This window comes from Mustelus asterias, chromosome 2 (genome assembly GCF_964213995.1).
Source record: "Mustelus asterias chromosome 2, sMusAst1.hap1.1, whole genome shotgun sequence".
NCBI lineage: Eukaryota > Metazoa > Chordata > Chondrichthyes > Carcharhiniformes > Triakidae > Mustelus > Mustelus asterias.
Window position 1 is genome coordinate 94,075,626 of NC_135802.1, and position 27,585 is coordinate 94,103,210.

The 27,585-nt window shown below is 43.2% G+C and overlaps 1 protein-coding gene across 1 annotated transcript in view; it reads left to right on the forward strand.

Moving 5' to 3' along the window:
• Positions 1 to 7,000: 7,000 nt before the first annotated feature.
• LOC144503618 (dynein axonemal heavy chain 11-like) overlaps positions 7,001 to 27,585 on the forward strand; it is a 383,758-nt gene continuing 363,173 nt past the window's right edge. The window contains exons 1-3 of the mRNA XM_078228239.1: positions 7,001 to 7,225; positions 12,332 to 12,475; positions 23,200 to 23,402. Coding sequence (XP_078084365.1) covers positions 7,001 to 7,225; positions 12,332 to 12,475; positions 23,200 to 23,402 — 572 coding nt within the window. The remainder of the gene's footprint in view (positions 7,226 to 12,331; positions 12,476 to 23,199; positions 23,403 to 27,585) is intronic.

The window sequence follows — 27,585 nt, forward strand, 5'->3', positions numbered from 1 at the left end:
AAAAAAAAACCACTTTCTTGTCCTTTCACCCGCTTCAACAATTTGTGCACATATACCCCACCCTAGGTCCCTCTTTTCCTACATCCCCATTAGAATTCAGCTCTTTATCTTGTGTTTCCTTTTCTTGATCTTTCACAACCAAAATTCATCACTTCACACTTCCTTGCATTGAATTTCACTGACTCGTGTTCACCCTTTCCACCAGCCTGTTTATATCCTCCCATACCCCACAAGGTTTAATTTTGCCACTAAGATTTTTTAATATAAATCTGAACATGCAGATTAGATTTTAGCCTAACATCCCAAGGATGAAATTAGATAGTTTACAAAATCCCCACCTGCTTCACTTTTGGCGGTTTATGCCATTTGAACGTTGATGTATTATGGGGCGGCATGGCGGCACAGTGGTTAGCACTGCTGCCTCTCAGCGCCAGGGACCTGGGTTCGATTCCAGACTTGGGTCACTGTCTGTGTGAAGTTTGCATGTTCTCCGTGTGTCTGCGTGGGTTTCCTCCGGGTGCTCCGGTTTCCTCCCACAGTCTGAAAGATGTGCTGGTTAGGTGCATTGATCCGAACAGGTGCCGGAATGTGGACCCTTGAGGAATTTCATAGTAACTTCATTGCAGTGTTAATGTAAGCCTTACTTGTGACTAATAAATAAATTTTGCGTTACATTCTCAGCGACAATCTTAAAAGTTACTTTTCATTGTAATTAGCACTACTTTGTATCACAAAGACTATAGGTGACCTTTTCAGCATCTTTTGTTAGAGATGGAACCACAAATGCAGAAATTGCTATTTTGGAAAATTACAGACGATCTACCGACAATGTTCTGTTAATTTATATCAACGGGCAGAAAATTGTTGCAGTGCATCCTTGTGTTTTTGACAAGCCACCTCTTTTGATATGACATTGAGATGCATGTACCTTTAAGGTAAGCATCTTAAACTGCTGTGAATCACTACCTCTTGGAAAAGATGTGACGTATTTATCTATGGCTTGTATTCTGTCCACAAACAGCAGGAACAGGATAAAACCAAAATACTGCGGATGGTGGAATCTGAAACAAAAGCAGGAAATACTGGAAAATTTCAGCAGTTCTGACAGTATCTGTGGAGAGAGGATAGAGCCAACATTTCATCTTTCGCAGTCACCATTTCCAGAAGGGAGACCGAAACAAGGCAAGAGGGAGGATGGACGGGGGATAGGGAAGGGGAGAGCTCAGACCAAAGGATTGAGATGTGTTTACTTTAATGCCAGGAGTATAGTGAATAAAGGGGATGAGCTCAGAGCTTGGATCGATGCCTGGAAGTGTGATGCCATTACGGAGACTTGGATGTCTCAGGGACAGGACTGGATACTCCAGGTGCTGGGATTCAGATGTTTCAGGAAGGACAGGGAGGGAGGCAAGAGAGGGGGTGGTGTGGCACTGCTGATCAGGGATAGTGTCACAGCTGTAGAGAAGGTGTATGCTGTGGAGGGATTGTCTACAGAGTCTCTGTGGGGTGGAAGTTCGGAGTGGGAAGGGGTTGATCACTTTTTGGGAATTTTCTATAGGCCGCCCAATAGTAACAGGGAGGTGGAGGAGCAGATAGGGAAACAGATCCTGGAGAGTTGCAATAATAGCAGAGTTGTTGTGATGGGAGACTTTAATTTCCCAAACATAGATTGGAATATCCCTAGGGTAAGGGGATTGGATGGGGAGGAGTTTGTTAGGTGTGTTCAGGAGGGTTTCCTGACACAGCATGTGGACAAGCCTACAAGAGGAGAGGTTGTACTTGATCTGATACTGACCGATGAGCCTGGGCAGGTGTCAGATCTCTCAGTGGGAGAGCATCTTGGGGATAGCGATCATAACTCGATTTCCTTTATGCTTGTATTGGAAAAAGAGAGGATCAGGCAAGCTAGGAAAGCATTTATATGGAGTAAGGGGAAATATGAAGACATAAGGCAGCAAATTAGAGGAGTAAATTGGAAGGAGGTATTCTCGGGGAAATGTACTGAAGAAAGGTGGCAGTTTTTCAAGGAATGTCTGTCTAGAGTTCTACAGGACAACGTTCCGAGCAGACAGGGAGGTGTTGGTAGGTTAAAGGAACCGTGGTGCATGAAAGCTGCGCGGGACCTAGTTGAGAAGAAAGGGAAAGTGTACAAAAGGTTCAGAGAGCTTGGCGAAGATAGGGATCTAGATGAGTATATGGCTTGTAGGAAGGGACTAAAGAAGGAAATTAGGAGAGCCAGAAGGGGTCACGAGAAGGCCTTGGCAGGTGGGATTAAGGAAAACCCTAAGGCGTTCTATAAATATGTGAAGAGTAAAAGGATGAGACATGAAGGAATAGGGCCTATAAAAAGTGAAGACGGAAAAATCTGTATGGAACCAGTAGAAATGGCAGAGGTGCTTAATGAGTATTTTGCCTTGGTTTTCACAGAGGAGAAGGACCTGGGTGGATGTACTGTGGGCTTGCGGTGGACTGAAAAGATTGAGTATGTGGACTTTAACAAAGAGGTTGTGCTGGTATCTTTGAATGGCATCAAGATAGATAAGTCGCCGGGTCCGGATGGGATGTATCCCAGGTTACTGTGGGAGGCGAGGGAAGAGATTGCAGAGCCTCTGGTGATGATCTTTGCGTCGTCGATGGAGACGGGAGAGGTGCCAGAGGATTGGAGGATCGCAGATGTGGTTCCTATTTTCAAGGGGAATAGGGATAGCCAGGAAATTACCGACCGGTGAGTCTAACCTCAGTGGTTGGTAAGCTGATGGAGAAGATCCTGAGGGACAAAATTTATGAGCATTTAGAGAGGTTTAGTATGCTCAAGAATGCTCAGCATGGCTTTGTCAAAGGCAGATCATGCCTTACGAGCCTGGTGGAGTTCTTCGAAAATGTGACTAAACACATTGACGAAGGGAAAGTGGTAGATGTGGTTTATATGGATTTTAGCAAGGCATTCGATAAGGTCCCCCATGCAAGGCTTCTAGAAAAAGTGAGAGGGCATGGGATCCAAGGGGCTGCTGCCCTGTGGATCCAGAACTGGCTTGCCCAAAGGAGGCAGAGAGTGTGCATAGATGGGTCTTTTTCTAAATGGAGGTCGGTCACCAGTGGTGTGCCCCAGAGATCTGTTCTGGGACCCTTGCTGTTTGTCATTTTCATAAATGACCTGGATGAGGAAGTGGAGGGATGGGTTGGTAAGTTTGCCGACGACACGAAGGTTGGTGGGGTTGTGGATAGTCTGGAGGGATGTCAGAAGTTACAGAGGGACATAGATAGGATGCAAGACTGGGCGGAGAAGTGGCAGATGGACTTCAATCCAGATAAATGCATAGTGGTCCATTTTGGCAGGTCAAATGGGATGAAGGAGTACAATATAAAGGGAAAGACTCTTAGTACTGTAGAGGATCAGAAGGACCTTGGGGTCTGGGTCCATAGGACTCTAAAATCGGCCCCGCAGGTGGAGGAGGTGGTTAAGAAGGCGTATGGTGTGCTGGCCTTTATCAATCGAGGGATTGAGTTTAGGAGTCTGGGGATAATGATGCAGCTATATAAGACCCTCGTCAGACCCCACTTGGAGTACTGTGCTCAGTTCTGGTCGCCTCATTACAGGAAGGATGTGGAAAAGATTGAAAGGGTGCAGAGGAGATTTACAAGGACGTTGCCTGGATTGAGTGGCATGCCTTATGAGGATAGGCTGCGGGAGCTCGGTCTTTTCTCCTTGGAGAATCATAGGATGAGAGGAGACCTAATAGAGGTATATAAGATGTTGAGAGGCATAGATCGGGTGGACTCTGAGGCTTTTTCCCAGGGTGGAAATGGCTGCTACGAGAGGACACAGGTTTAAGGTGCTGGGGGATAGGTACAGGGAAAATCTTAGGGGGATGTTTTTCACACACGGTGGTGGGCGAGTGGAATCGGCTGCCGTCAGTGGTGGTGGAGGCAAACTCAATAGGGTCTTTTAAGAGACTCCTGGATGAGTACATGGGACTAATTGGATGGAGGGTTATAGGTAGGCCTAAAAGGTAGGGATATGTTCGGCACAACTTGTGGGGCCAAAGGACCTGTTTTGTGCTGTAGTTTTTCTATGTTTCTATGTTTCTAGGGCAGTGGTTTGTGGAGGAGCTGCTGTCAAGGGACAGTTAAACCCCAAACACTACTTCAATGTTTCCCTCCCTCCCACCTCTAACCAAAAAAACGTCACTGTAAGGACCACAAGCAAGGTAAAAAGCCCTGGACCAGTGAGCTCGTGGGAGAGAGAGACTGCAGCCAGAGTGAGATTCAGCTGGAGTGTGGGTATCAGAAATTTGGAGCTGAATGGGAATTTGGTGCTGAGGGGAAAGATGTGCTCACCTTTGGGAGGAGCGGAGAGGCAGACTTGAGAGGGAGACTTGAGGGCAAGTGAGAAGTAGAACAAAATCGAACTGTGCTGTCACAGTCAACAGGTAAGTGATTGGCTGGTGACTGGTAAGTAGTTTTTCTTTTCTTTTTATTCTTTTTCTCTTCGCATTGTAGTTGTTAAGTTAACTTGAGGGTTAAGTCATGGCAGGAGATCCCAGACCCATGTATGCTCCTCTTGTGTGATGTGGGAATTCAGGCACCCTTCCGGTATCCCTGGCTCCTTCACATGCAGGAATTGTGTCCAGCTGCAGCTCCTATTAGACCACTTGACAGCTCTGGAGCTGTGGATGGATTCACTTTGGAGCATCCGCGATGCTGAGGGAGTTATGGAAAGCATGTTCAATGAGTTGGTCACACTGCAGATAAAAATTACTGAGGGAGATAGGGAATGGGTGACCATCAGACAGAGGAAGAGTAGGAAGGAAGTGCAGGGGTCCCTTGCAGTCATCTCCCTCCAAAGCAGATATACTATTTTGGATCCTGTTGGGGGAGATGGCTCGACAGGGGAAGGTGGCAGCAGACAGGTTTCATACAACGTGACCTGGGTGTCATGGTGGAACAGTTGCTGAAGGTTGGCATGCAGTTACAGCAGGTGGTGAGGAAAGCTAATGGCATGCTGGCCTTCATAGCAAGAAGATTTGAGTATAGGAGTAAGGATGTCTTGCTGCAGTCATACAGGGCCTTGGCGAGGCCACACCATGCGTATTGTGTGTAGCTTTGTCTCCTAATCTGAGGAAGGGTATTCTTGCTATTTGAGGGAGTCCAGCGAGGGTTCACCAGACTGATTCCTGGAATGGCAGGATTGATGTATGAAGAGAGACTGGATTGACTGGGCTTGTACTCACTGGAATTTAGAAGAATGAGAGGGGACCTCATAGAAACATATAAAATCCTGATGGGATTGGACAGGCTAGATGGGGGAAGAATGTTCCTGATGTTGGGGAAGTGCAGAACTAGGGGTCACAGTCTAACAATAAGGGGTAAGCCATTCAGGACTGAGATAAGGAAGAACTTCTTCACTCAGAGTTGTGAACCTGTGGAATTCTCTACCACAGAAAGCTCTTGGGGCCAGTTTGTTAGATATGTTCAAGAGGGAGCTGGACGTGGGTCTTGTGGCGAAAAGGATGAAGGGGTATGGAAAGAAAGCGGGGGTGGGATACTAAAAGTGCATGATCAACCGTGATCATATTGAATGGTGGTGCAAACTCGAATATTTTCTATATTTCGAGTCTGTCAGAGCTGAGTAGAAGAGCAGAGCTCTTTGTCAGAGCTGAGTAGAAGTCGGATGTACTGTGTATAGTCTTCCAGTTAGTTCTATTTCTATGTAGTCTTATCCTCAAATAAAGAACCAATTTTATTGTTTCATCAATCCTTGTCCTGTGGTTGCTACATTTAAGTCAAGCCACCAACTGTGTGTAACATCCATTGGTGGTGTAGACTCTTGGAGCGTTCGTCGAAGTTTTCATAGAATCATAGAAACCCTACAGTGCAGAAAGAGGCCATTTGGCCCATCGAGTCTGCACCGACCACAATCCCACCCAGGCCCTTATCCCTACATATTTACCCGCTAATCCCTCCAAACTACGCATCTCAGGACACCAAGGGGCAATTTTAGCATGGTCAATCAACCTAACCCACACATCTTTGGACAGTGGGAGGAAACCGGAGCACCCGGAGGAAACCCACGCAGACACAAGGAGAATTTGCAAACTCCACACAGACAGTGGCTCAAGCCAGGAATTGAACCCAGGACCCTGGAGCTGTGAAGCAGCAGTGCTAACCACTGTGCTACCGTGCCACCCTTTTGTTAGAAATTTAGAAGGTATGGTACTGTCAAGCTAGTGCTTGTAATGGCAAGTCATGTTTTATTTTTTGATAACTTTATAAAAGTTTAAAACTTGTTAAACCGAATACTTGAAGAATTACTTTTCACCCTTCTGTGCTGCATACATGACACTGAAACATTATGGTGGGTCAGAGGTCTGAGCCATGGCCCCACTCCATCAACCCCCGCCCAAGTTAAGCAAGTAATTCGTCATCGTCCACACAACATATTAGATTGTATACATTGCTTTCCTTGAGTGGAGTCTCTCCAATGCATGCAGGTTTGCTATTTACTCTTGTGGGTTCGTTGTATGCTCAGGTGCTGCACTTTTCTGTTCATTTCACTGTAGCATCTTTCCTGATTTTGTTTTTGAAAATGGAGATATTGTTCAGTTAATTTATATCTATGAGCCTGTCACATTGGCGTGCAGTTTCACTCACATTGATATAAACTGATACAAATGTAACACTTGTTCCCGGCGCCCACCACCCCCCGGGTGGTGTTGGTTCGTTCCGGGGAGGCTCTGTGACTGAAGAATCGACCTGAAGTGGAATTGTTCACTGGCGGAAACGGGGGAAGAGAGGGGAAGGAGAGAAAGGCTACATTTCTTTCCCATTCCCAAGGAAACCAGTCCATAGCAGAGTCCGGCTCAGAGCGAGTCTGCAAAAAAGCGGAGCTTCAACACTGAATGAATCGGGTGCGCAGTGGAAATAAAAGTTGAGCTCAATTGAAAAGATACATATACGTTTTTGTTGGAAGTCGAAGTGCTAAAAAATCAAAGTGAAGGAGATGGCTGAGGAGGATGAAGAAAACCATGCTGAAAGTTTCGCAGACGACGAGAGGGTGCAGTACATCGCAGACTGGATTGTCTTCTCATTGAGACTCCGAGCTGACAAATGGGTCAAATTCATCGCCAGCAAAGAGAATCAAACACTCTTGTCAGATTTTCTTGAAAGAGAGTATCTGCTGGTGTGGTTTGTCAGCGCCTCTGGGCTCCTAGCAGCCTCCTGGGAGGTAAGAACAATCCGTGCTTCCACTGCCCCGCTTTCTCCACATCAGTTCCTGAAGATTAACTGTTGCAACAGGTTGTGTTTTTAACATCCCTTCCCCCGAGGACCCAGGAAAAGCACAGAACAAAGTCAATGAATCCTTTCTGAACAACAAGTTACCTCTTTCATCTGGGTTAACAGTGTTGCAATGTAAAAAAAAACTTGCATGTGTTCTAAAATTCCACGAAAAACACAAGTTTTCCCAAATAAGAATGGAGTACAGTAAAATAGATGATGGACATAAATCCTGTTCGGGAAAAAAAAGTTGCATTTTCCTTTTTAAAAAGAGCTGAGTGTTCTAACGTCATTAAAATAGTATTTGAAGAAAATTAGTCTTGTGCAGCAAGTTTCTTTAAAACTTCTAATCGAGAATTTGAATGTTGCTGGTTTAATGCTGCATTATATTTATTTACAGTACAGAAACAGGCCATTCGACCTAACAAGCCTTATACTAGTTTTTATGTGCCACACGAGCCTCCTCCTTCACCCTCCTTATAAAGGCCATCAGCATATTCGTCCAACCCTTTCACCCTTTTTGTTTATCTAGCTTCCCTTTCAATAGCATCTATGTTATTCACCTATTCCTTTGTGCAGCATGTTTCACATTCTAACCACTTTTTGGGTACAATTTTCTCCAGAATTACGTTTATTAGTGGCTATCTCATTTATAGCCCCTGGTTCCAATCGTGCTTTCAAGTGAAAATTTCTCTTGTCATCCAGTCAAACCCTTTCATAATCTTGTCACCTCTCAGTTTTTTTCCTAGAGAAAAGGGTTCCAATCTGGAAAGGTATAATCTTTGGGATTTGGTATTCTAGTAAATTTTGCATATTTTTTCAATACCTCTGTCTCTTTTTTTTAATAATATGGACCCCAGAATTATTCACAGTGCAGTAAGTGTGGTTCAATCAAGGTTCTGTGCAAGTTTAACTTTGTGATTTTTTTTTCAGTTCTACCTATCTCCCTGGAAATGTACACCAAAGGTTTATTTGTTTTATTAATCTGTGCTGCTACTTTAGTGATTTATGTATCTATTGTTAATTGTATTTAGTGTTTAATTTATGCAGATGCTGAGCATTAACTGGTGGTTCACTTGAATTCCTCGGAATGGATGAAGCCTGAAACTTTGGATGTTGGGTTGTGTGTCGTTCTGTAAATATCTATTGAAGTGTGTAAAGATGGGCTCTAGTTCTATCTTTCAGCAATTTGCTTCCTGGAGTATAATATCTGTACGCCCAGCTCCCTCTGTTTCTCTACCCTGCGTAGACAGTTATTTTCCAAGCAGTATGCAGCCATTATTCTCCATACAGAAATGTTCTACCTCACGCTTACTTTTGTTTGCCAAGTACATGACTCATCTGCCAGTTTATTAATGTCCCTGTTTTAGTCCTTCTCTGCATTAACTACACCCCCTAATTTGGTGCCATCTACAAATTTTGAAATTGTAATTCCAATTCCCATGTCCAATAGTTAATGTAACCAGTGAGCAACAGTGATCTCCGCATTGAATACCACTTTCCACCTTGAACTCCCTACTTTGCATTATCTTGTATCCTGCTTGTTATGCATTCTGCTTCTTGTCCTCTGACCCCACATCTTCTGACCTTAGCCATGGGTCGAATCTGTGTTTTTTAGGTTCTTTTGGAAGTCCAGTTTTATTAGGTCTACCATGTTACCATGATCTATCATTTTTGTTAATACTTCACAGAATTTAAGTTTCATTAAACATGACCTTCTTCTTTGAAACCCGTGCTAACTACTCTTTACTATATTTTCAGTTTCTGAATATATTTTCTATTATATCTCCCTTTTTAAATATAGAGCAGCCAGTCTTGACACTCTTCTGTTTTCAAATAACTTGTAAATAAATGGAACGCTGTCTTTGTTTAATCTGTTAACCACATATATTAAAAGTTGTTTTTATTAACAAAATAGACCAATGCCATTTTATGCATGTAGGTACATGTTACAGTCACGATGGACCAAATGGCCGCCTCCTGCGCTGTAACAATTTTGTGATGTTCCAAATGTTACTGTTTCAACTGTTAAGTGAATGTGATAAATTATAAATTAATTTTTTGTTTGAGCGAGGCGAGAAGGTTAAACAGGGTTACTGCAGTGCATAAATGATCAAAGAAACTGATGTATTCAAATCCAGAAGTGATTGCTGCCATCCCTACATCAGAACAGTAACAACAATTCAGGAATACTTAGTGGGATTTAAAGTGCTTTGCGACATCCAGAATGATGTTATATAAATGGAAGCTTTTTAAATAGTTCCCAAAGTGTGAGTGCAGGTGGATAAAGCCTTAAAATGGCAAAAGAAAATATGGATTTTATAAAATGGGCCATAGAGTGCAAGAGTAAAGAAGTAATGATAAGTATGTATAAAGCATTGGTTAACATGCATGTGGAGCCCAATATTATTTGTAGCAATAGGTACTTCATTATACAAGGATCATTAAATACATAGGCCTCGAAATTTGGGCACACTGGAGAGGGCACAGGAACTGCTTCCTGCTGCTGAATGGTAAGATCTGAGGTGCCCCTGGTTTCATGGAGCCTGAAATGGTGGGGTTTTGGGGATTGAGGGAGCTGTAGATGTGGGAGATCACAGGTGGGGGTGGGGGATCAGGAACTTGGAACTGGGACCTTTGTGATCATAGGTTGGGAGGAGAGGCTGGTATGGTTTTGGACTGGGGGTGTCAGGAGTGACGATGATCAGAAGAGGAGTTCGATGTGGGGTTGTTTTCCAAAGGTAAGTTGCTTTCTTCCTTTATTTCTGGTTGCCGAGGGCTGGTTTCCTTGAGTATAGCTCTGCACCGGCACTGGCTCCAGAGAGAGAGCAAGGCAGCAAGATTAGTTTTGGATTACTCCAGCAAAGAGCTGTTGAAAACACATTAGGATATGTGGCCTCTTTCAGTGTTGTAAATATTCATGGCTGTAAAAAATTATTAAAAGTTAAACAACTTCAAAAGGCTTGAGACAACCATGGGAATTTGACTGCTCTGAAACTCTCCTGAATATACTTGTAGTTCAACAAAAAGTACAATGGGGCTCAAACTTGTTTTAAGTTAAGCTGCAAGCATATCCAACATTTTATTACTTGTATAATGAAAACGTTTGGCAGAAAATGTGAATATTTTATTTCCTGAGAAATTGTGGGCTTTTGTGTATATTTTACTATTACTCTCTTGCTCAATCTGATTGTTCCAGCTACTTATACATTCATCATAATTGAGGCACTCCTGTCCTGTCCTAGTTCACACAAACGCTCTTCATTTTTGATTTATTTATGCTGATATTCATTTCCCTTTCCTCCTTTACTTTTACGTTGGGACTTTTCTCCTTCTTTCCTCCCCTTTCCTTCATGCAGACACTGTTGTCCCTGTCTCCAGCCACTTCAAGTTGGCATTCTTCTCTGTCCCTTTCCACTTGAAGTTGCACACTTTTCTTCACCCCACCCAACTAACCACCCACCCTCAATTAATGAAGATAGTCTTTTTCTCCATCCTCAATTTGTGTCGGCACAATTTATGCGGATGTTCTTGTCTCCCTATCTGCTACATCCAGCAACTCCTTGTTTCCTCCACTACTTTACACTGGCACTCCTTTCCTCCCTTATTCTCTTGGCACTTTCCTTCCTTTCTTCATCAGCACTGCTCCCAGTTCTTGCTCAAGAGGATTAAATAGAGGCGTACACTATATGCATAGTTTCGGCTGTTGCTATAAGACCAGCATTTATTGGTCATCCTATATTGCTGCCTTGAATTGCTGCAGTCCATGTGCTAAAGGTACTCCCACAATGATATTGGGTAAGGAGTTCCAATTTTTTGACATGTGTCAGTGAAGGAACAGCACTATATGTTTGACTTGGGATAGTGTGTGACTTGGAGGTGATCATGTTGTCATGGACCTGTTGCCCATGTCCTTCTTGAAGGAGATCAAAGGCTTGAGAAATTAAATAACTCTTAGCAATTTACTGCAGTGTATCCTGCAGCGAGTAGACAATGCAGCCATTCAACAATGGTGCAGGGAGTGTTTGTTCAAAGTGTGGATGGATTGCCGATGAAGTGGATTGCCTCGTCCTGGATGGTTGAGCTTCTGAATGCTGCTCTCACCGCATCCATTGGGACAAGTAGAGAGAAGTCATACTCCTGATTCCTATTTTATAGGTGTTGGAGAAACTATGGGGAATAAGGACAAATGTTCCTGATAAGTTGTGTTAGTGTGTGGCCTCATAGAAGCTTGCAAAGTACAGCACAGGCCCTGCTGAGTTAACTAGTGTGTGTGGCTGTGGCCACACCAAATATTTAAAGCTATTGTGCATGGAAAAAATGGCCATGCACCACATCAAGATTGTAAAAGGAATATTAATCTGGACGTGGGTCACTTCCACAAAATACTCAGCCGCTGACTTTGTTTAGTAGTATTTATGTAGCTGGTCCAGTTAAGTTTTGGATTGTTGATGCCCCTCTAGACTTGATGCTTGGGGGTGGGGGAGGGGGGGAGAGGGGTGGGAAAGCAGTTAGACATTCTTGTTGGAGATGGTCATTTTCTAACATTTATGTGGCATGAATGTTATTTGCCGGCAGTTCTTCCTGCCTATGGACAGTGGACTGAAAAATTGTGAATTAAACTTAACTGCAAGCATCAGCAAACACTTGTACCTATCGAGTATTGTGTGCACTGCAATGGAGTGAGGCGAAGTCACTCCACCTCAAAGGATTTGAAAGCAGCATGAGGATCTTGAAGCTGGTTCACTGAGGCATGAGGAGCAAGTGCAAATCACCTCAAAAAATCGGGAGAGATGCAATTGCGGAACTTTGCACTGATGATAGGTGGCTATAGTATTGTGAATGAGTTTTAATTTGTCAGGGTCAATAAGGAGAATGTTAGAAAACCAAGCCTAGATATAGGAATGTGCTCAGTTCTCAACAACATTTGCAGTGCACGTGATGCTGTTGTGCACACAGATGTGTAGCAAATTGCACATTACAATATTTATGTTTATCAACTGGCATGTAAAACACAATTAGTACATGTAAGTGACACATTTTAATTTATTTTCAGTTACCTTCAAATTTGAAAAGTAAACTTGTTTATATAATCAAGAAAATTAGAGGACCCATTCTAAAAGAGAATTACAGAAGAGATCTACTGTTTGGACACTTGTCTGCAACTCCACTGAATCAAATAACCACATTGGTTGAAGAGGTGAGTGGTTTCTCAGATAAATTAAACAAGCCAAAGTGCTCTAATTTCAAACTCTTGCGATGAGTTTATTCTTATGTTGGTTTCATTCTTATGTTTGTTCTAATACTTTGATCATTATCATACCAAATACATATGGCCTGTTTTGTGCTGTAGTTTTCTATGTTTCTATTAGGTAGGCTTAAAAGGTGGGGATATGTTCGGCACAACTTGTGGGGCCGAAGGGCCTGTTTTGTGCTGTAGTTTTCTATGTTTCTATATAAGGTAAGAATTGAATCCCCGCATTATAAAGCTTAAAATTGTTTAAAAAACAGAATGAAATGTAATATTTTAATTTTATATGCGCAAAATTAGCAGTTATTCTGGAATGACTGAAAACTAGGTGAGACCCCAGATATATTGGGGAGGGAGGGGGGGTGGAATTGCAGCCCCCAAACTTTGGGTTTGGGGGTGTGCGGTTAAAACAGATACTCTAACCTACCTCCAGTTTTAATGGAATCAAGTTGAGGGTGGGATGTTAACTGTTTTCCAGAGGTGAGATGATAATTTGAATATTTTAATTAGGCTGCTTGCCTCACATTTTAGCAGAGTTTTAATTTTAATACCATGGGACACTGACGTTTCCAATGGCTCAGGAAACCCAGCAGCTTCAGGGAGGAGGGAAGGATCCGATCCATCAGGAATGGTGTCCTTACTTCTGGAGGTAATTAATTTCTTCCTCTTCTCCCAGGAGAAGTGATTCAACTTTCCAAGTCATTCGCCTTTCATTTTAAGTCTGAATATTGAATGTTGGCAGATTTCTTTTATTTCAAAGGTATATTTTATTCATTTAGAGTCAGAGTCATAGAGGCTTACAGCATGGAAACAGGCCCTTTGGCCCAACTTGTCCATGCCGCCCTTTTTTTAAAATCCCTAAGCTAATCCCACTTGCCCGCATTTGGCCCATATCTCTCTATACCCATCTTACCCATGTAACTGTCTAAATGCTTTTTAAAGGACAAAATTGTACCCGCCTCTACTATTACCTCTGGCAGCTTGTTCCAGACACTCACCACCCTCTGTGTGAAAAAATGGCCCCTCTGGACACTTTTCTGTATCTCTCCCCTCTCACCTTAAACCTATGCCCTCCAGTTTTAGATTCCCCAACCTTTGGGAAAAGATATTGATTATCTAGCTGATCTATGCCCTTCATTATTTTACAGACCTCTATCAGATCACCCCTCAGCCTTCTATGCTCCAGAGAAAAAAGTCCCAGTCTCTCCAGCTTCTCCTTATAACTCAAACCATCAAGTCCCGGTAGCATCCTAGTAAATCTTTTCTGCACTCTTTCTAGTTTAATAATATCCTTTCTAGGATAGGGTGACCAGAACTGTACACAGTACTCCAAGTGTGGCCTTACCAATGTCTTGTACAACTTCAACAAGACATCCCAACTCCTGTATTCAATGTTCTGACCGATGAAACCAAGCATGCTGAATGCCTTCTTCACCACCCTGTCCACCTGTGACTCCACTTTCAAGGAGTATATGTACCCCTAGATCTCTTTGTTCTATAACTCTCCCCAACGCCTTACCATTAACTGAGTAAGTCTTGCCCTGGTTCAATCTACCAAAATGCATCACCTTTCATTTATCTAAATTAAATTCCATCTGCCATTCGTCAGCCCACTGGTTGGAAAAAAAATTATAGAAGCATTTCCAATCAGTACAACAGTAAAGAAGTCATATTTACATTTTCCCTAACATTGAAATTGACAGTGTTCAGTCCAAAAATGTTTCATATATTACAATATAATCCAAAGTTCTTTATCAAACTATGTACATTCTTCACATTACACTTTATGGTGCTTTAACAGAGTTACACACACAGTTATACAGTCTGAGGGCTTTTCCTAGTTAGTAGCTCCTCGGTTTATATTGGCTGAAAGGCCTTTCCCATTGTGCCTTGGTGGTGGCTGCTCCAAGCTTGAGAGCATCTCTCAGCCCATGGTCCTGGACCTTGGAATATGCCAGTCTGCTACACTCGGTGGAGGACAATTCTTTGCACTGGAAGACTAGCAGGTTTCGGGCAGACCAAAGAGCATCTTTCACTGAGTTAATGACCTACTCAGCAGTTGATACTTCTCTTGGTGTGCGAGAGAAATATCAACTGGGAACAGAATCCTGCGTCACGGAGCTGGTTGGGGATGAACCTCGACGAATACCACTGCATCTCTCTCCAGACCTTCTTTGCAAAGGCACATTCCACAAGGGGACGTGCGACCATTTCATTCCCCCACAGCCACTTCGAGGGCAATGTGCGGTGGCGCTTAGACTTCGGGTGTGCATGAAGGATCTGATGGGGAGTGCCCTTCTCACCACCAGCCAAGCTAAGTCTTGGTGCTTGTTTGTAAGTTCTGGTGATGAAGCATTCTGCCAGCTGACACTGAATCTGCTCAGGGAACCATCTGATAGAATCCACCATCTCCTTTTCCATCAGGGCCTCGAGGACATTACGCGCTGACTACTGCTTGATCACCTTGTGGTCAAAGGTGTGTTTTTGAATACATTTCTCCATGAGGGACGGGTGCTGTGGTACAGTCCAACTGCTTGGAGCGTACCATGGCAATGTGGCGAGACCCATCCTTCAACACCAGGGATAGGTAAACTTCAAAAAGAGGTGGCTCCGGATGTCAGCGTACCAAGGATCTACACACAGCTTGATGCAGCTCCACACAAAGGTGGCCATCAGGATGAGGGCGGTGTTGGGTACATTTTCCCTCCCTTCTCCAGAGTTTTATGCATTGTGTCCCTCCAGACATGATCCATCTTGGATCTCCAGATGAATTTGAAGATGGCCCAGCTGACTGCTGCTGCGCAGGACGGAGGTATGGGCCAGACCTGCGCTACATACATCAGAACAGAGAGTACCTCACGTCGGATGACCAGGTTTTTTCTGGCGATGGAGAGGGAGTATTGCTTCCACATGCCCAGTTTCTGCTTTACCCTGGCAATGCGCTCCTTCCAATTTTTGGCGCAAGCCTCAGCTGCTCCGAACCATATCCCCAGCATCTTGAGGTAACCTGGTCTGAGGGTGAAGGGGACAAAGGATCAGTTAACCCAGTTCCCAAAGAACATGGCTTTGCTCTTGTCCTAGTTTACCTTGGCTCCTGAGGCCAGGTCAAACTGGCCGCAGACTTTGAGGACCTTGCAAACAGACAAAGCGTCCGAGCAGAAGATGGCCGCATCAGCCATGTACAGGGAGGCTTTGACCTGTGTGCCTCTGCTGCCTGGGATCGTAACTCCTTTTATGCATGGGTCCTTTCTGATGGACTCAGCAAAGGGTTCAATGCAACACTCAAACAGGACGGAGGAAAGAGGGCAGCTCTGCCTGACTCCAGATTTGATCTGAAAGCTTTCTGATTCCCATCCATTGATTGAAACTGCGAAACTGATGTTTGTGTAGAGCAGTTGGATCCAATTGCGGATTCCCTCCCCAAATCCCATTTTGAAGAGCACATCCATCATGTAGGTGAGCGTTGTCAGGTTATGTAATTTGGTGGGAGGTAGAGGATTGTAGCACCTATTCTTTGCATGTCAGCAGGAGTATTCCTCTGCCTGAGGCATTTGCATTATTATTCCCAGCTGAAATCTGCTAACTCAGCATGGATCTGAGGTTGAACTTGGACACTTCTTATTCTGATACAATCGTGTAGCACAGTGCCCATTAGCAATGGGACAATGCTCCCCTTATTTAAATCTTTGATATGATGAGTAACTCATCAACTGAAAGAGAAAGCACATTGCATAATTTCAGATTTCTACAAACTCGAGTTCATTCAGCTGTTGAGAAAAGAAAAGTTCGGTGGAATGACTTGCTAGTACAATTCCCTCCTCCTCAATGCTCCAAAGAAGGAAGATCATTATCATACTAACAGAGGTTAGAACAGTCTAGTAATAGAGTTTCAACCATTCTGTTGTCAACATTCTGAAATTTTCATCATTTTCGCAGTTGCTAGACTATATAGAAACATAGAAACCTAGAAAACAGGGGCAGGAGTAGGTCATTCAGCCCTTCGAGCTTGCACCACCGTTCAATATGATCACGGTTGATCATGCACTTTCAGTTTCCCACTCCCGCTTTCTCTCCACACCCTGTGATCCCTTCAGCCACAAGGGCCACATCCAGCTGTCTCTTGAACATATCTAACGAACTGGCCCCAAGAGCTTCCTGTGTTAGAGACAGAGGTATATATAGATAAGGTAGGAGTTATTCACTAAATCTGATTATTTTCCCAAAGTATATTTTTATTGAACTTTTATTTTGGACAGGTGCCCATCTTGTCCTGGTAAAATTGATTTGATTTGATTTATTGTCACGTATATTAGTATACAGCGAAAAGATTGTTTTTTGCGTGCTATACAGACAAAGCATACAGTACATAGAAAAGGAAAGGAGAGAGTGCAGAATGTTGTGTTACAGTCATAGCTAGGGTGTAGAGAAAGATCAACTTAATGCAAGGTAAGTCCATTTAAAAGTCTGACAGCAGCAGGGAAGAAGCTGATCTTGAGTCGGTTGGTACGTGACCTCAGACTTTCGCACCTTTTTTCCTGACAGAAGGAGGTGGAAGAGAGTATGTTCAGGGTGCGTGGGTTCTTAATTATGTTGGCTGCTTTTCCGAGGCAGCAGGAAGTGTGGACAGTATCATTGGGTGGGAGGCTGGTTTGTGTCATGGATTGGGCTACATTCACAATCTTTTGTGGTTCCTTGTGGTCTTGGGCAGAGCAGGAGCCATACCATGCTGTGATACAACCAGAAAGAATGCATTCTATGGTGCATCTATAAAAGTTGGTGGGAGTTGTAGCGGGCATGCCAAATTTCCTTAGTCTTCTGAGAAAGTAGAGGCGTTGCTGGGTTTTCTTAACTATAGCATTGGATGGGGGGACCAGGGCAGGTTGTTGTGTGAGACATGTGTACAGGAAATGGGAGAGATTTAATTGATGCACGTTGCTGCAGTTTTAGCAGGCCCACAGGAAGGGAAGACAGAAATTGAGAATGAGACTAGTAAACATGATTTTAAACACTCCACTGACTTGGAAGTGTTCTATACTATTTTTAAAAAATTGACTTCTACATCCTGTGTATTTTCTTTAAGCTTTGCTTGCTTTCTCCTGGTGCCACTGTTAGTGCACAGAATAGTTTGTTGTGACTCTGCAGTCAGCTGCATGATGTAACTTGCACTCTACACTGTTTACCTGGCATTAGTCACACCCTGAACAAATTTGTGGGTGGACTGGACTGGGAATACAACTATACCTGTCTGCCTCCACCGGATTTAATACTGAGGAGAGATTTTGAGTGTGCATGTCTTTGCCAGTGATGAAGTATCTAGCCCATAATGAGCATAGATTGGGGAATACGCATCTGCTGCTTGTGATTTTCTAACCATTTGATTTAAGTTTAACCAATCTAAGACATAGGTTGAAAAAAAGAAACCGGGGGAATAGAGTGAAACCTCGCAAGGAAGATGAACTGAAGCAAAGATGAAAGTGATGCTGCATTTGTGCAGGACTGTATGGATTCCAGCCAAGCAGTGCCCAATAAAACACATTGGCTGGACCATTCATGTTCCAGGCAAATATGAATACACACATGTGCAAAACATTTTTCCTTCAGTTCAGTTTAAATGTTTAATCAGTCATATCAATATCTGCAAAGACTGAATATTTAAACTTATCCAAGATACTTTTTAAAAAAAAAGTCTGAAGCCATTTTACATTTTTATTGAAGCATATTTGACACTGTACTGCAGTTGCATCTTTTTGAATAATTTGTTCAGTTTTTGCTGCATTTTCCTGTGCATTCATTCAGATTGATTTGATCTACTGACTTGTTAGATTACAAGACTATAATGTTGCTTATAGCTGAAACAATGTGAAGGGTGGGAATTCGGCAGAGATTCCACTTGCAATGGATCATTTTGATGATGAAGATGAATTTATGATGGGCAAGCAAAGGCAGATGCATAAACACCTGAGGCACCATATCTTCACTGGCTGTTACCTAAAGACCATCCTGTCACAGCAGACCTGTGTGCACGGGGAGCTGTCACAGAAATATACCATCTGCTCCAAGCTAATCAGGAGACTGACTTCTATGTCAGAGATTGTTTTCCCCGTAGAAGTACTAATGACCGCTACTTGTGAAAGACAGCATCTTTCCAAGCCACTACAAAAGATATCTGCTGCATCAGTCATTCTGCTGTCAATAGGTGGACCTAGCAGCAAACTGGAGCAGCATTTGCAAGAGGCAATGGTATCGTCATCACTTTCCCTATGGAAAGGAGGAAGCAGCCAACTATCATTGTTATCAGTGACTGCGTTTCCACAGTGGAGTAAATTCAGCTTAACGTTGGTGGCAATTAAACTCTTACAGACAATAAACCTGTACAGTGGCACAGTGGTTAGCACTGCTGCCTCACAGCGCCAGGGACCCGGGTTCAATTCCCGTCTTGGGTCACTGTCTGTGGGGAGTCTGCACATTCTCCCCGTGTCTGTGTGGGTTTCCTCCGGGTGCTCCGGTTTCCTCTCACAGTCCAAAGATGTGCGGGTTAGGTGGATTGGCCATGCTAAATTCTCCCTTGGTGCCAGGGGGACTAGCTAGGGTAAATGCATGGTGTTATGGGGATAGGGCCTAGGTGGGATTGTGGTTGGTGCAGATTTGATGGGCTAAATGGCCTCCTTCTGCACTGTAGGATTCTATAAAATTAATTGGCATTTAGAAAAGCATGGACTAATAAATGAAAGCCAGCGTGGGTTTCTTAAAGGCAAATCAAATTTGACTAGCCTGATTGAATTCTTGGATGAAGCAATGGAGGGGTTGTTGAGGATGATGTGGTTGATGTTGTGTACATAGACATTTGGAGGCAGAAACCCTCAATGCATTTAAAAAAAACTCAGATTGCACTTGAAGTAGTATAACCTCATGGTCTACAGATCAATAGCTGGTAGGTTTGATTAGACTGGATAATTCTTTTTCAGCCAACATGGATAAAACAGGATGAGTGGCCTTCTGTGCTGGTAAACGTTTCATTTTTCTATATGTCTATATAGGACCTGACTTGCACTTTGAGCCAGTCAGTGTCAGTGCATCATCAAGATCATTGTGATGAGCTAATAATGACAGATGCATAAACACCTGGGACACTATGCGCGGAATTTTACCTGCACGTCTGCCCGAGGTTTGCACAATCCCGACCGAGACCAACCGAGAATGCCATTCTTCGAGCCTCGCCCACCCCCTGGAATCAGGGTGGGCGTGCCAGTAAAATTCCGGCCTATGTCTGCATCGCGATTACCTGTTGTAGCAGACCTGTGTGCACGGGAAAACCAATGCCAGACAGCCCAGAATGAGAAAAAGTTTAGTATTCAACTGATCACTCCTGGTCCCGATGTGGAGACCTCCGAGTTCATTCTTTGAGCTCCTAGCTCTCCCATCCACAATCACACTCTGAAGTCCCTCAATGAGACTGCAGGCCCCCATGATCTTACCCAGGCACTTATTCCACATTAGAACACAAGAAGACTCGTACTGTCGTGCTTTCTCCATGACAGTAAGTGCCAAGGCCCAAAACCCCAGGCTTTTTGGACTCTCCCAATGCCCGCTTGCGTTCCGTGGGTGAGCAGTCAAACAATGCAAGTTGCTGATGGGTGAGGCATCCAAAAACAAACGCAGCAGAATTTCTGCTTTTGCATATCTGTCAGAGAGTTTCCAGGAGACAAAACCTGAGATGCCGTGGAGAGGGTGTGACAGTCGCAGAGAAATAGGAAGGAAAAAAAAGAGAAGCGAGAGGAAAAGGCAATTTTAATTCTACTGGGCATCAAGCAGTTGAAAATAGCAAGGAAACAGTGGCTGTCCCTTGGATGCCCGAGTGCAGCTCCCCTTCCCCTTATGCTGGCTGCTCTGACTCTGCTTACCCAGGAAGTTGCAGCATTCTCCACGTCACTTCATCATTTCTTAGCCTTATTAATGAATGTAACCACATTTTTGCATTGCTATATAGTATTATAGAAAGGTAAAAATATACCTTTGGGTTATGCAAGTCATTGCAAAGTGCAGCTTTCCAGTGCAATCAGGTTTTACTGGTGAAAGATTTACACAAAAATGGAACATTTTATTGTATGTTAATTTGATTAGAAGCATCAAGACGAAAATGCCAATTTTCTTGCATGTTATGGAAGAAAATAAAAAGTCTCTTCTCACCCCCCTCCCCCCCCCCCCCCCCCCCCCCCCCCCCTTTGGGATAACTGTGATAAAGCTTGTTTTCTGTTCTATGTTTTAGTTATTTAAGTTAGTGTGTGGGGGTGGTTAAAGAAAATCTCATTCTCCTATGCCAAACACGATTGTAACATGTTGTTTCTTCACCTGGGCCAGATTCAGCTACTGGTTTTCTGTTATGTACAAAGCACAGCAAGAGCCTTGTTCGTTTCATCTGTTTTGTTTTATGCACCAGTAACCATGGAGTTAACGAGTAACCATCACCAATACAACCAAGTAAACTGTTTTGTGGCTACTTGTTTGTCCTTCCAACGAAATATTGTGGAGAAAACTTGTACACAAAGAAGCGATCTGTACATTTGATAACGTAAAACCTCATGATGGTCACGGTTGAGATGCCAATGTCAATAACTGTGCTCGCTAGATATCTGTGTGTGCTCACGATGTAGTGGCAACATCAATAGGTTTTATTATATACACTGTAGGAGTAATTTTCTCAAGGCTCCATGTTAGAAACCATATCTGCAAACTGTACCCATGCAGACACATTGGTTAAATCCTGACTTTGTGCATTACTGTAAAATTTATGATGATGAATCAACAGCCCATTTCATATTGTCCTGCAGTTTCCAGTGAAGTCACACTGTCCCACAAAGCCAAGATTTATCTCATATTGTGGATTGATATCCAATCACGTTGTTCATAGTGAAAATTTTCAAGGAAAAGACTTGAGAAACTTTAGCAGAATTAATCCCCTTCTTGGGAATTTCTCTTGCTCTATTCTTGCTCTCTCTCTCTCTCTTTGTCTCTCTCTCTCGGGAAAGATGTTAGAATCCCATGCCTAGGAGCAATATGCCTACAGTAACATGTTTAGATGTAGTACTAATAAATATGTGTTAAGCAGGTAGTAGAGTATGTCTTCAGTATTGTGGGGTAAGTAGAGCGGGATTTTCAGTCCATGACACCAGCGAGCATTGCCACAGGTGAGACAGGAAAATCTGGAGAGCTTTAGATCAGTGGAGTGTTTATGAAGTGTAATCACTATTATTATGGAGGAAGTATGACAGTTAATTTGTGGTCGGCAAACTCCCTCAAACAGTAATATATTAATGACCAGATCATCTGTTGTGATGTTAATTGAAGGATGAGTACTGACCAGAGCACTCAGCACAACTTCTCTGCTCTTATTTAAAATAGTGATTTTTATGTTCCCTGAGAGGGAACTCAGTTTTGCCATCCAGAAGATGGCACCTCTGACTGTCCAGCACTCCCGCAATACTATAATGGAGTGCTAACCTAGATATATGCGCTCAAGTATCTGAAGTGGGACCCAAACCCATAACCTCCTGACTCAGAGGTGACCGTATCACCAGCTGAGCCAAAGCTGGCGCACACTAATGAGGCCTTCAGGAGCAGATATGCAAGGGCACATTCTGATGATATTATGGAAATAGGCAGTCATGGTGGTGGCATAGAGTAATTAGGATTTGCAAAGCTCTGCCTGACAGGATGGTGGATAAGAAATTGGATAAATAATTGAAGGTGAAAAAGTGTAAGGATATGGAGAAAGTGTGGGGGAAATGAAAGTAATCGTTTTTTCAAAAGAGCTGGCTCAGACTGTGACTGAATGACTTGCTTCTACATGATACTATACGGTATTTCTGTGTACACCAATGTACCTGTGCACAAACCAGTCTGGGGCTCTTTCCATAGGGTTGCTGAATTGGCCTTGATATATAATGAAATCCTGAGTGGGATTTTGCGTGCCTCCTGCGGCATGTTTTGCAGTGGCAGGATGCCGCAGTCAAAAGGGTTTCCTGTTGTATGCATCCCTGCTGCCAGGAAACCTGTGGCGAGGCTTTGCCATTGGTGGGACCAGATGATCCTGCCAGCAGGATTGGCTGGAAAATTCTGGCCCATGTTTTGCCAGCTTTTGTTCCGATATTCTCCCCTTGTCGTGCCGTTCTGAAGGTGGTGACCGTTACTTGTGGTGGTCCTCCAGAATCTCACAAACTCTGATTGTCAGCTGTAAGCCATGCACAGACTCGCCAGTTGTGGTCAATGGACATGACCCGGAACAGAAATCCTCTGTGGTTACTTTTCTCCTCACTATCTCGCTGAGGCCTGAAAGTATAATTTTAAATCTTGCAACAATATTTTAAAAATTAGCAATCTCCTATTTAAAATCACTGAACTGAGCAGAGATCCAGACATCAAATCAGGCTCTTGCTGAGATGGCCCAACAAGATTTAAACCTTGGCCATCGATAAGAAAGGACAAATGATCAAAGTAACTTCTGAAAGGGTTTTGTGCTCAAAATGACAAAAAACACCAACGCTGTTATTTTTAAGCTGTAATGTTTTGATACGTTTCCAGGTTTGGTTACATGTCGTTATTATTTCACAATTATAGCGCTTATCAGTCATGCAATACAGTTAAACCAATGAATGTTCTCCTGACGTTTTCTTTAGGTATTGGTGCCTGTTCTTTCAAACAAGAGGAGCCACAGAACCTGGCCGCAGTTTATTTCGCAAGATGTAGACCGTCATGTGGAAAATATTAGAAACAAGGTTTATGTCGTGAAAGGTCAAGCGATGGGACGGACCCTCCTGCCGATACCAAGCATCGCAGCCAGAATAGGAGGCAACAGTCAGAAACAGGGGAATGGGAACAAGTAAGGTGAAAAAGTTAAATACGTGTAATAAATGCAGGTGTTAATGCTGTTCATACACACAATTGAAAGTGGCATGTCTTTCAGTTAATTACTTTAGAATGCGCCGTCCGATTTAAATCAGTAATTTTTAAAAGCTGATCAATGATACTGTGTGGACACGCAATACACGCTGAGGTAATTTTGAGCTTCACTAGCTGTGTGGTAATGTGGCGGAGTGGTTTGTCTGCCCATTGTAGAACTCATCCAATTTTGATCCATTGTCGACAATGTCTGGGTGATTTGATCTGCCACGTTACTGATCTGGTGGTGAAATTCAAAATTAGCCCCTTTGTGCCTCATGCACTGATAACTCTTCACAGGCAAGCGTTCACATCCGTCTAGGTGGACTGCCTAATGAATGTTAAAGACAAAGATCACCTGAATGTTAGAAACTGTTACTATTGAACACTTGGCCATCAATTGATTACATCTCCTCAAGACCCTCCCAGCTGTCTCGCTGGTGAGAAAGATATCATGCGTGTGGGGTTTGTTCTTTTCATTAACCGTTCTAATTATATCAAATAATCTGGTTGTTTCTCTGTGCTTTTGAAAGTATTTATTATTGGCAGTTTATTTATTCATGAAAGATTCACTATTGGTGACTTGTCTCAATTAAGATTTATGTCCCATGTCAAAGATTCTTCAGTGAAATCTTTGCTCTGCTAGGTAGTTGCGAGCAGCCTCATGGAACACTCATGAATATTTGATTACACCTATAAAAGTAGCTTCATGGGCATTGTCCCAAGTCCAAATATGATGCCGTTGAGAATAGCTAGACTTTTGAGTTACTTTATTGTTTTGAAACGGAGACTACGCAAGGATCTGCAACATAGCAAAATCTGCTGTTATTCCTTCAGTTTGATTTCACTTGCTGAAACTGCCCTGTAATACTCTACCCAAGTATAATGTCTGCCAGAGTGATGTATGTTTGTCAGTTAGAGAGACCGGTAGCTCTGTGTGGAATTTATATTAATTAGTATCTATGCTTCAATGGTAGTAGCATTTAATGTTTGCCCTACGGCTAACTGATCCAGATTACTTTGTGCATAATGCTACATATTGCATAATAGAGAGTGTGTGGTTTTGTCTGTACAAGCCAATCTTTTTTTTACAGCCAATGCAATCTAGGGTGCATTTAAATCAGAATGCTTAGCATGTTTTGAAGCACTGCATATTCATTGCTTCATACTGGCTGAATTACTTATATTAAGCTCCAAGTCCTACCACCGAACAGGAACATGGCGCCCACTCTGCCAGCACAAGTGTGGTTTCTCACGTCACTGCCATCACTGTTGTGTTTCTGCTCCCACTTCCATGCCGTTCATCCCCTGTCATCTACCCCTTCCTGCTCTCTTTGGCCCTTTTGGCCATTCCCTGCCACCCACTCTGCAGCTCTCTCTCCAACTTCTGGTTTCCTCCCATTCCCTCCATCCCTTTCTCCCTCAAGTGAGAGGGAGTGGCAGTGGGTGGTGATCAACAGGACTGGGAGCAGGGAGCAGGAGGGTGGAGCGAGTAGCAGAGAGAGCAGTGAAAAGAATCTTCTTTCCTCTTTGTTTGCTCCCTGCCACCATTTTGCAGACAGCTTTCTGATACCTTGCTGTCTGTGATGTCACAAGCATTGCAACTGCCTGTGTAGGGATGGTACCCTCGCAAATACAACATCAGCAAATGCAGCCTAGATGCAAAGTTTGTTTTTGGTTGAACAGATCAGCAGCATGTTCCTCTCATTTAGATTACATGTTGCACACACTTTGGGAGGGATTTTGCGCCTGGGTTTGCCATTAGCGCAAACAGCAATGTGGGCGCAAAATCTCACGAGAATCAGAAAACAAGATCCTCGCTGGTGAGATCTCATTGTCCGATTTACCCTGTCCCTCGTCGGTGATGTCATGAGGTTCATTTTAAAATATTTTAATAATATCAATAAGTATAATTGAATAATATAATTAAAAGCCTTCCCCACCATATGTTTGCCTCACATTTAGAATTCCCTCCTTGCCGACGTGACGTTACATCAGAAAGGTTTACAGCAGGTATTTAAAAAGGTGATGCAGTCAAGGGGGGCTTGCCAGGGTGCTGAGCCAAGTATAGCCACTGGGGGACAGGAATATGTCCAGGCAGTGTCCTGGCATTGCCCCCTAGCTGTGTGGGGAGCTCCATTGGGGAGTGCGGGGGCAGTTCTCCTTCTCCGTGGTGAGGGGGGGGCGGTGAGGCATGTGGGTGAGGGGTGGGTGGTGGAAGCATTTTTTAAAAATGCTGATCGGGGCATCCATCTCTGTGGAGGCAGCATTGCCAACGCAGGCCCTGCCCCACCAGTGTGACTGCGTCAGAGAAGCTTGCAGCATTTATTCTCTCTAAAGTGCTGCAGTATCTGGTGAGATAAGTCGCCTGTGCAGCCAGGGAGCTGCGCGCCAGCTTTCACGCCAGCACTTAGAAGAAAAATTGAAATATTTTGCCCTTTATATTATCTCGTATTCAATTACCTCCTTCATCAACACTTAAAAGAAGTGTTAGGTAAGAAACCCTCCATGTATCTGTGCCGCATGGTGTCTGATTTTTTTCGGAAAGAATATAGATTTTTATTTACAACAGCATGGTTCTGTGCACTTTATACTTCAGCACAGTTTTATGGGTTTGTGCAGAGAAAAACTGAACGTAAAATACATCGCCGACAGAATATTTAACAGAATATCCAGGATCCAATCCAGGCAAATGTAATTGTGTAATTAAAGTCAGTCCCCCAACCTCCTCCATTGCGTCTTTGAACATTATCCTCTTTTAGGAAGCTTTCTGTTGCTTTCAGCCATCTTCATTACTTCTGATTCTGAAAATAAAGTCATTTATTTATATCACATCTCAAAATGCAGGCAGCGAATCATTTTTGAGGTACAATCATTGTTTTTATTGGCAGCCATTTGGAATGCAATAATAGCCCACAAACAGCAATAAAGTAGTTACTGTTTGGTTGGTGGCCAGGACCTCCTCAGATAGTACTATGAGATCTTTAACCTCCACCCAAGCTTGCAATTTAGCATTATCCCCAAGAGCAATGCAGCATTGCCTCAGCAATTGACCAAAATGTCTGCCCAAATTATGACCGCCAGTGCAGCTTAATCCTGCAACCTTCTGATTTAGGTGAGAAGACTGCCAAATGAGCCAACTTATCAAATGTAAGTACACAAAAATACTGCAACAAATTCATCTGGTGACTGAAAAGTACTGATTGGCATCAACAGCTGTACACATTATGTGAATGTATATAGCTGTTTTATAAATTGAACACTGAAACATGTCCAGATAGAAAACCAGCTGAGAAGACGTCAGTGTGATTGACTGTTTCCTTTGCTTGTAGATGTCATCGGTGCTGGACACTTGATGATTCCCTTGACTTGGCGCCAGATTCAAACTAATGTTGGAAAATCAGCACCACAGAGGTCACTAGATCTTTGTGGGCAGTTTTCTTGGAGGTCACTGGCGAGAGATGTCCCCTCATTGCTGACAGTAAAATCAGGACCATGTTCTTTTTTCCCATGTAGTTTTCCTTGCTCATTAACTTTGCTTCCCCTGCGTCTTTCCAGAAATGCATTCCCTTAATGATTAGCCATTGGTTGCTGTCAGGTGCAAAAAACTATCTTGTTTAGTCGCCTATACACTAACACTATTATTGAAACGTAAGCTAACATTAAGAAACGTAATAAAATCACACACAAGCCCATATATTTATTATTGTAATACTGTATTGCTAATCTACAAAAAAGAACTTCAATTTTAATTAAAAAACAAGTTAAATACTTTTGTCATCTTTTTTCTTTCCATTTATACTACTTTAATTTTACTTCTACATTTCTCTTACTGTAAATGATTCTAACCATTTTCTCCCTTTTTAACTTTATCTATCTGAATATGTTTTCTTCTATTCATAGAATCATAGAATTCCTACAGTGCAGAAGGAGGCCTTTTGGCCCATCGAGCCTGTATCAACAAAAACTTCACCCAGCCCCCATCCCCGTAACCCCACATATTTACCCTGCAGATCCCCCTGGTGCTAAGGGCAATTTAACATGGCCAATCCAGCTAACCTACTCATCTTTGGACTGTGGGAGGAAACCAGAGCACCAGGAGGAAACCCACATAGACATGGGGA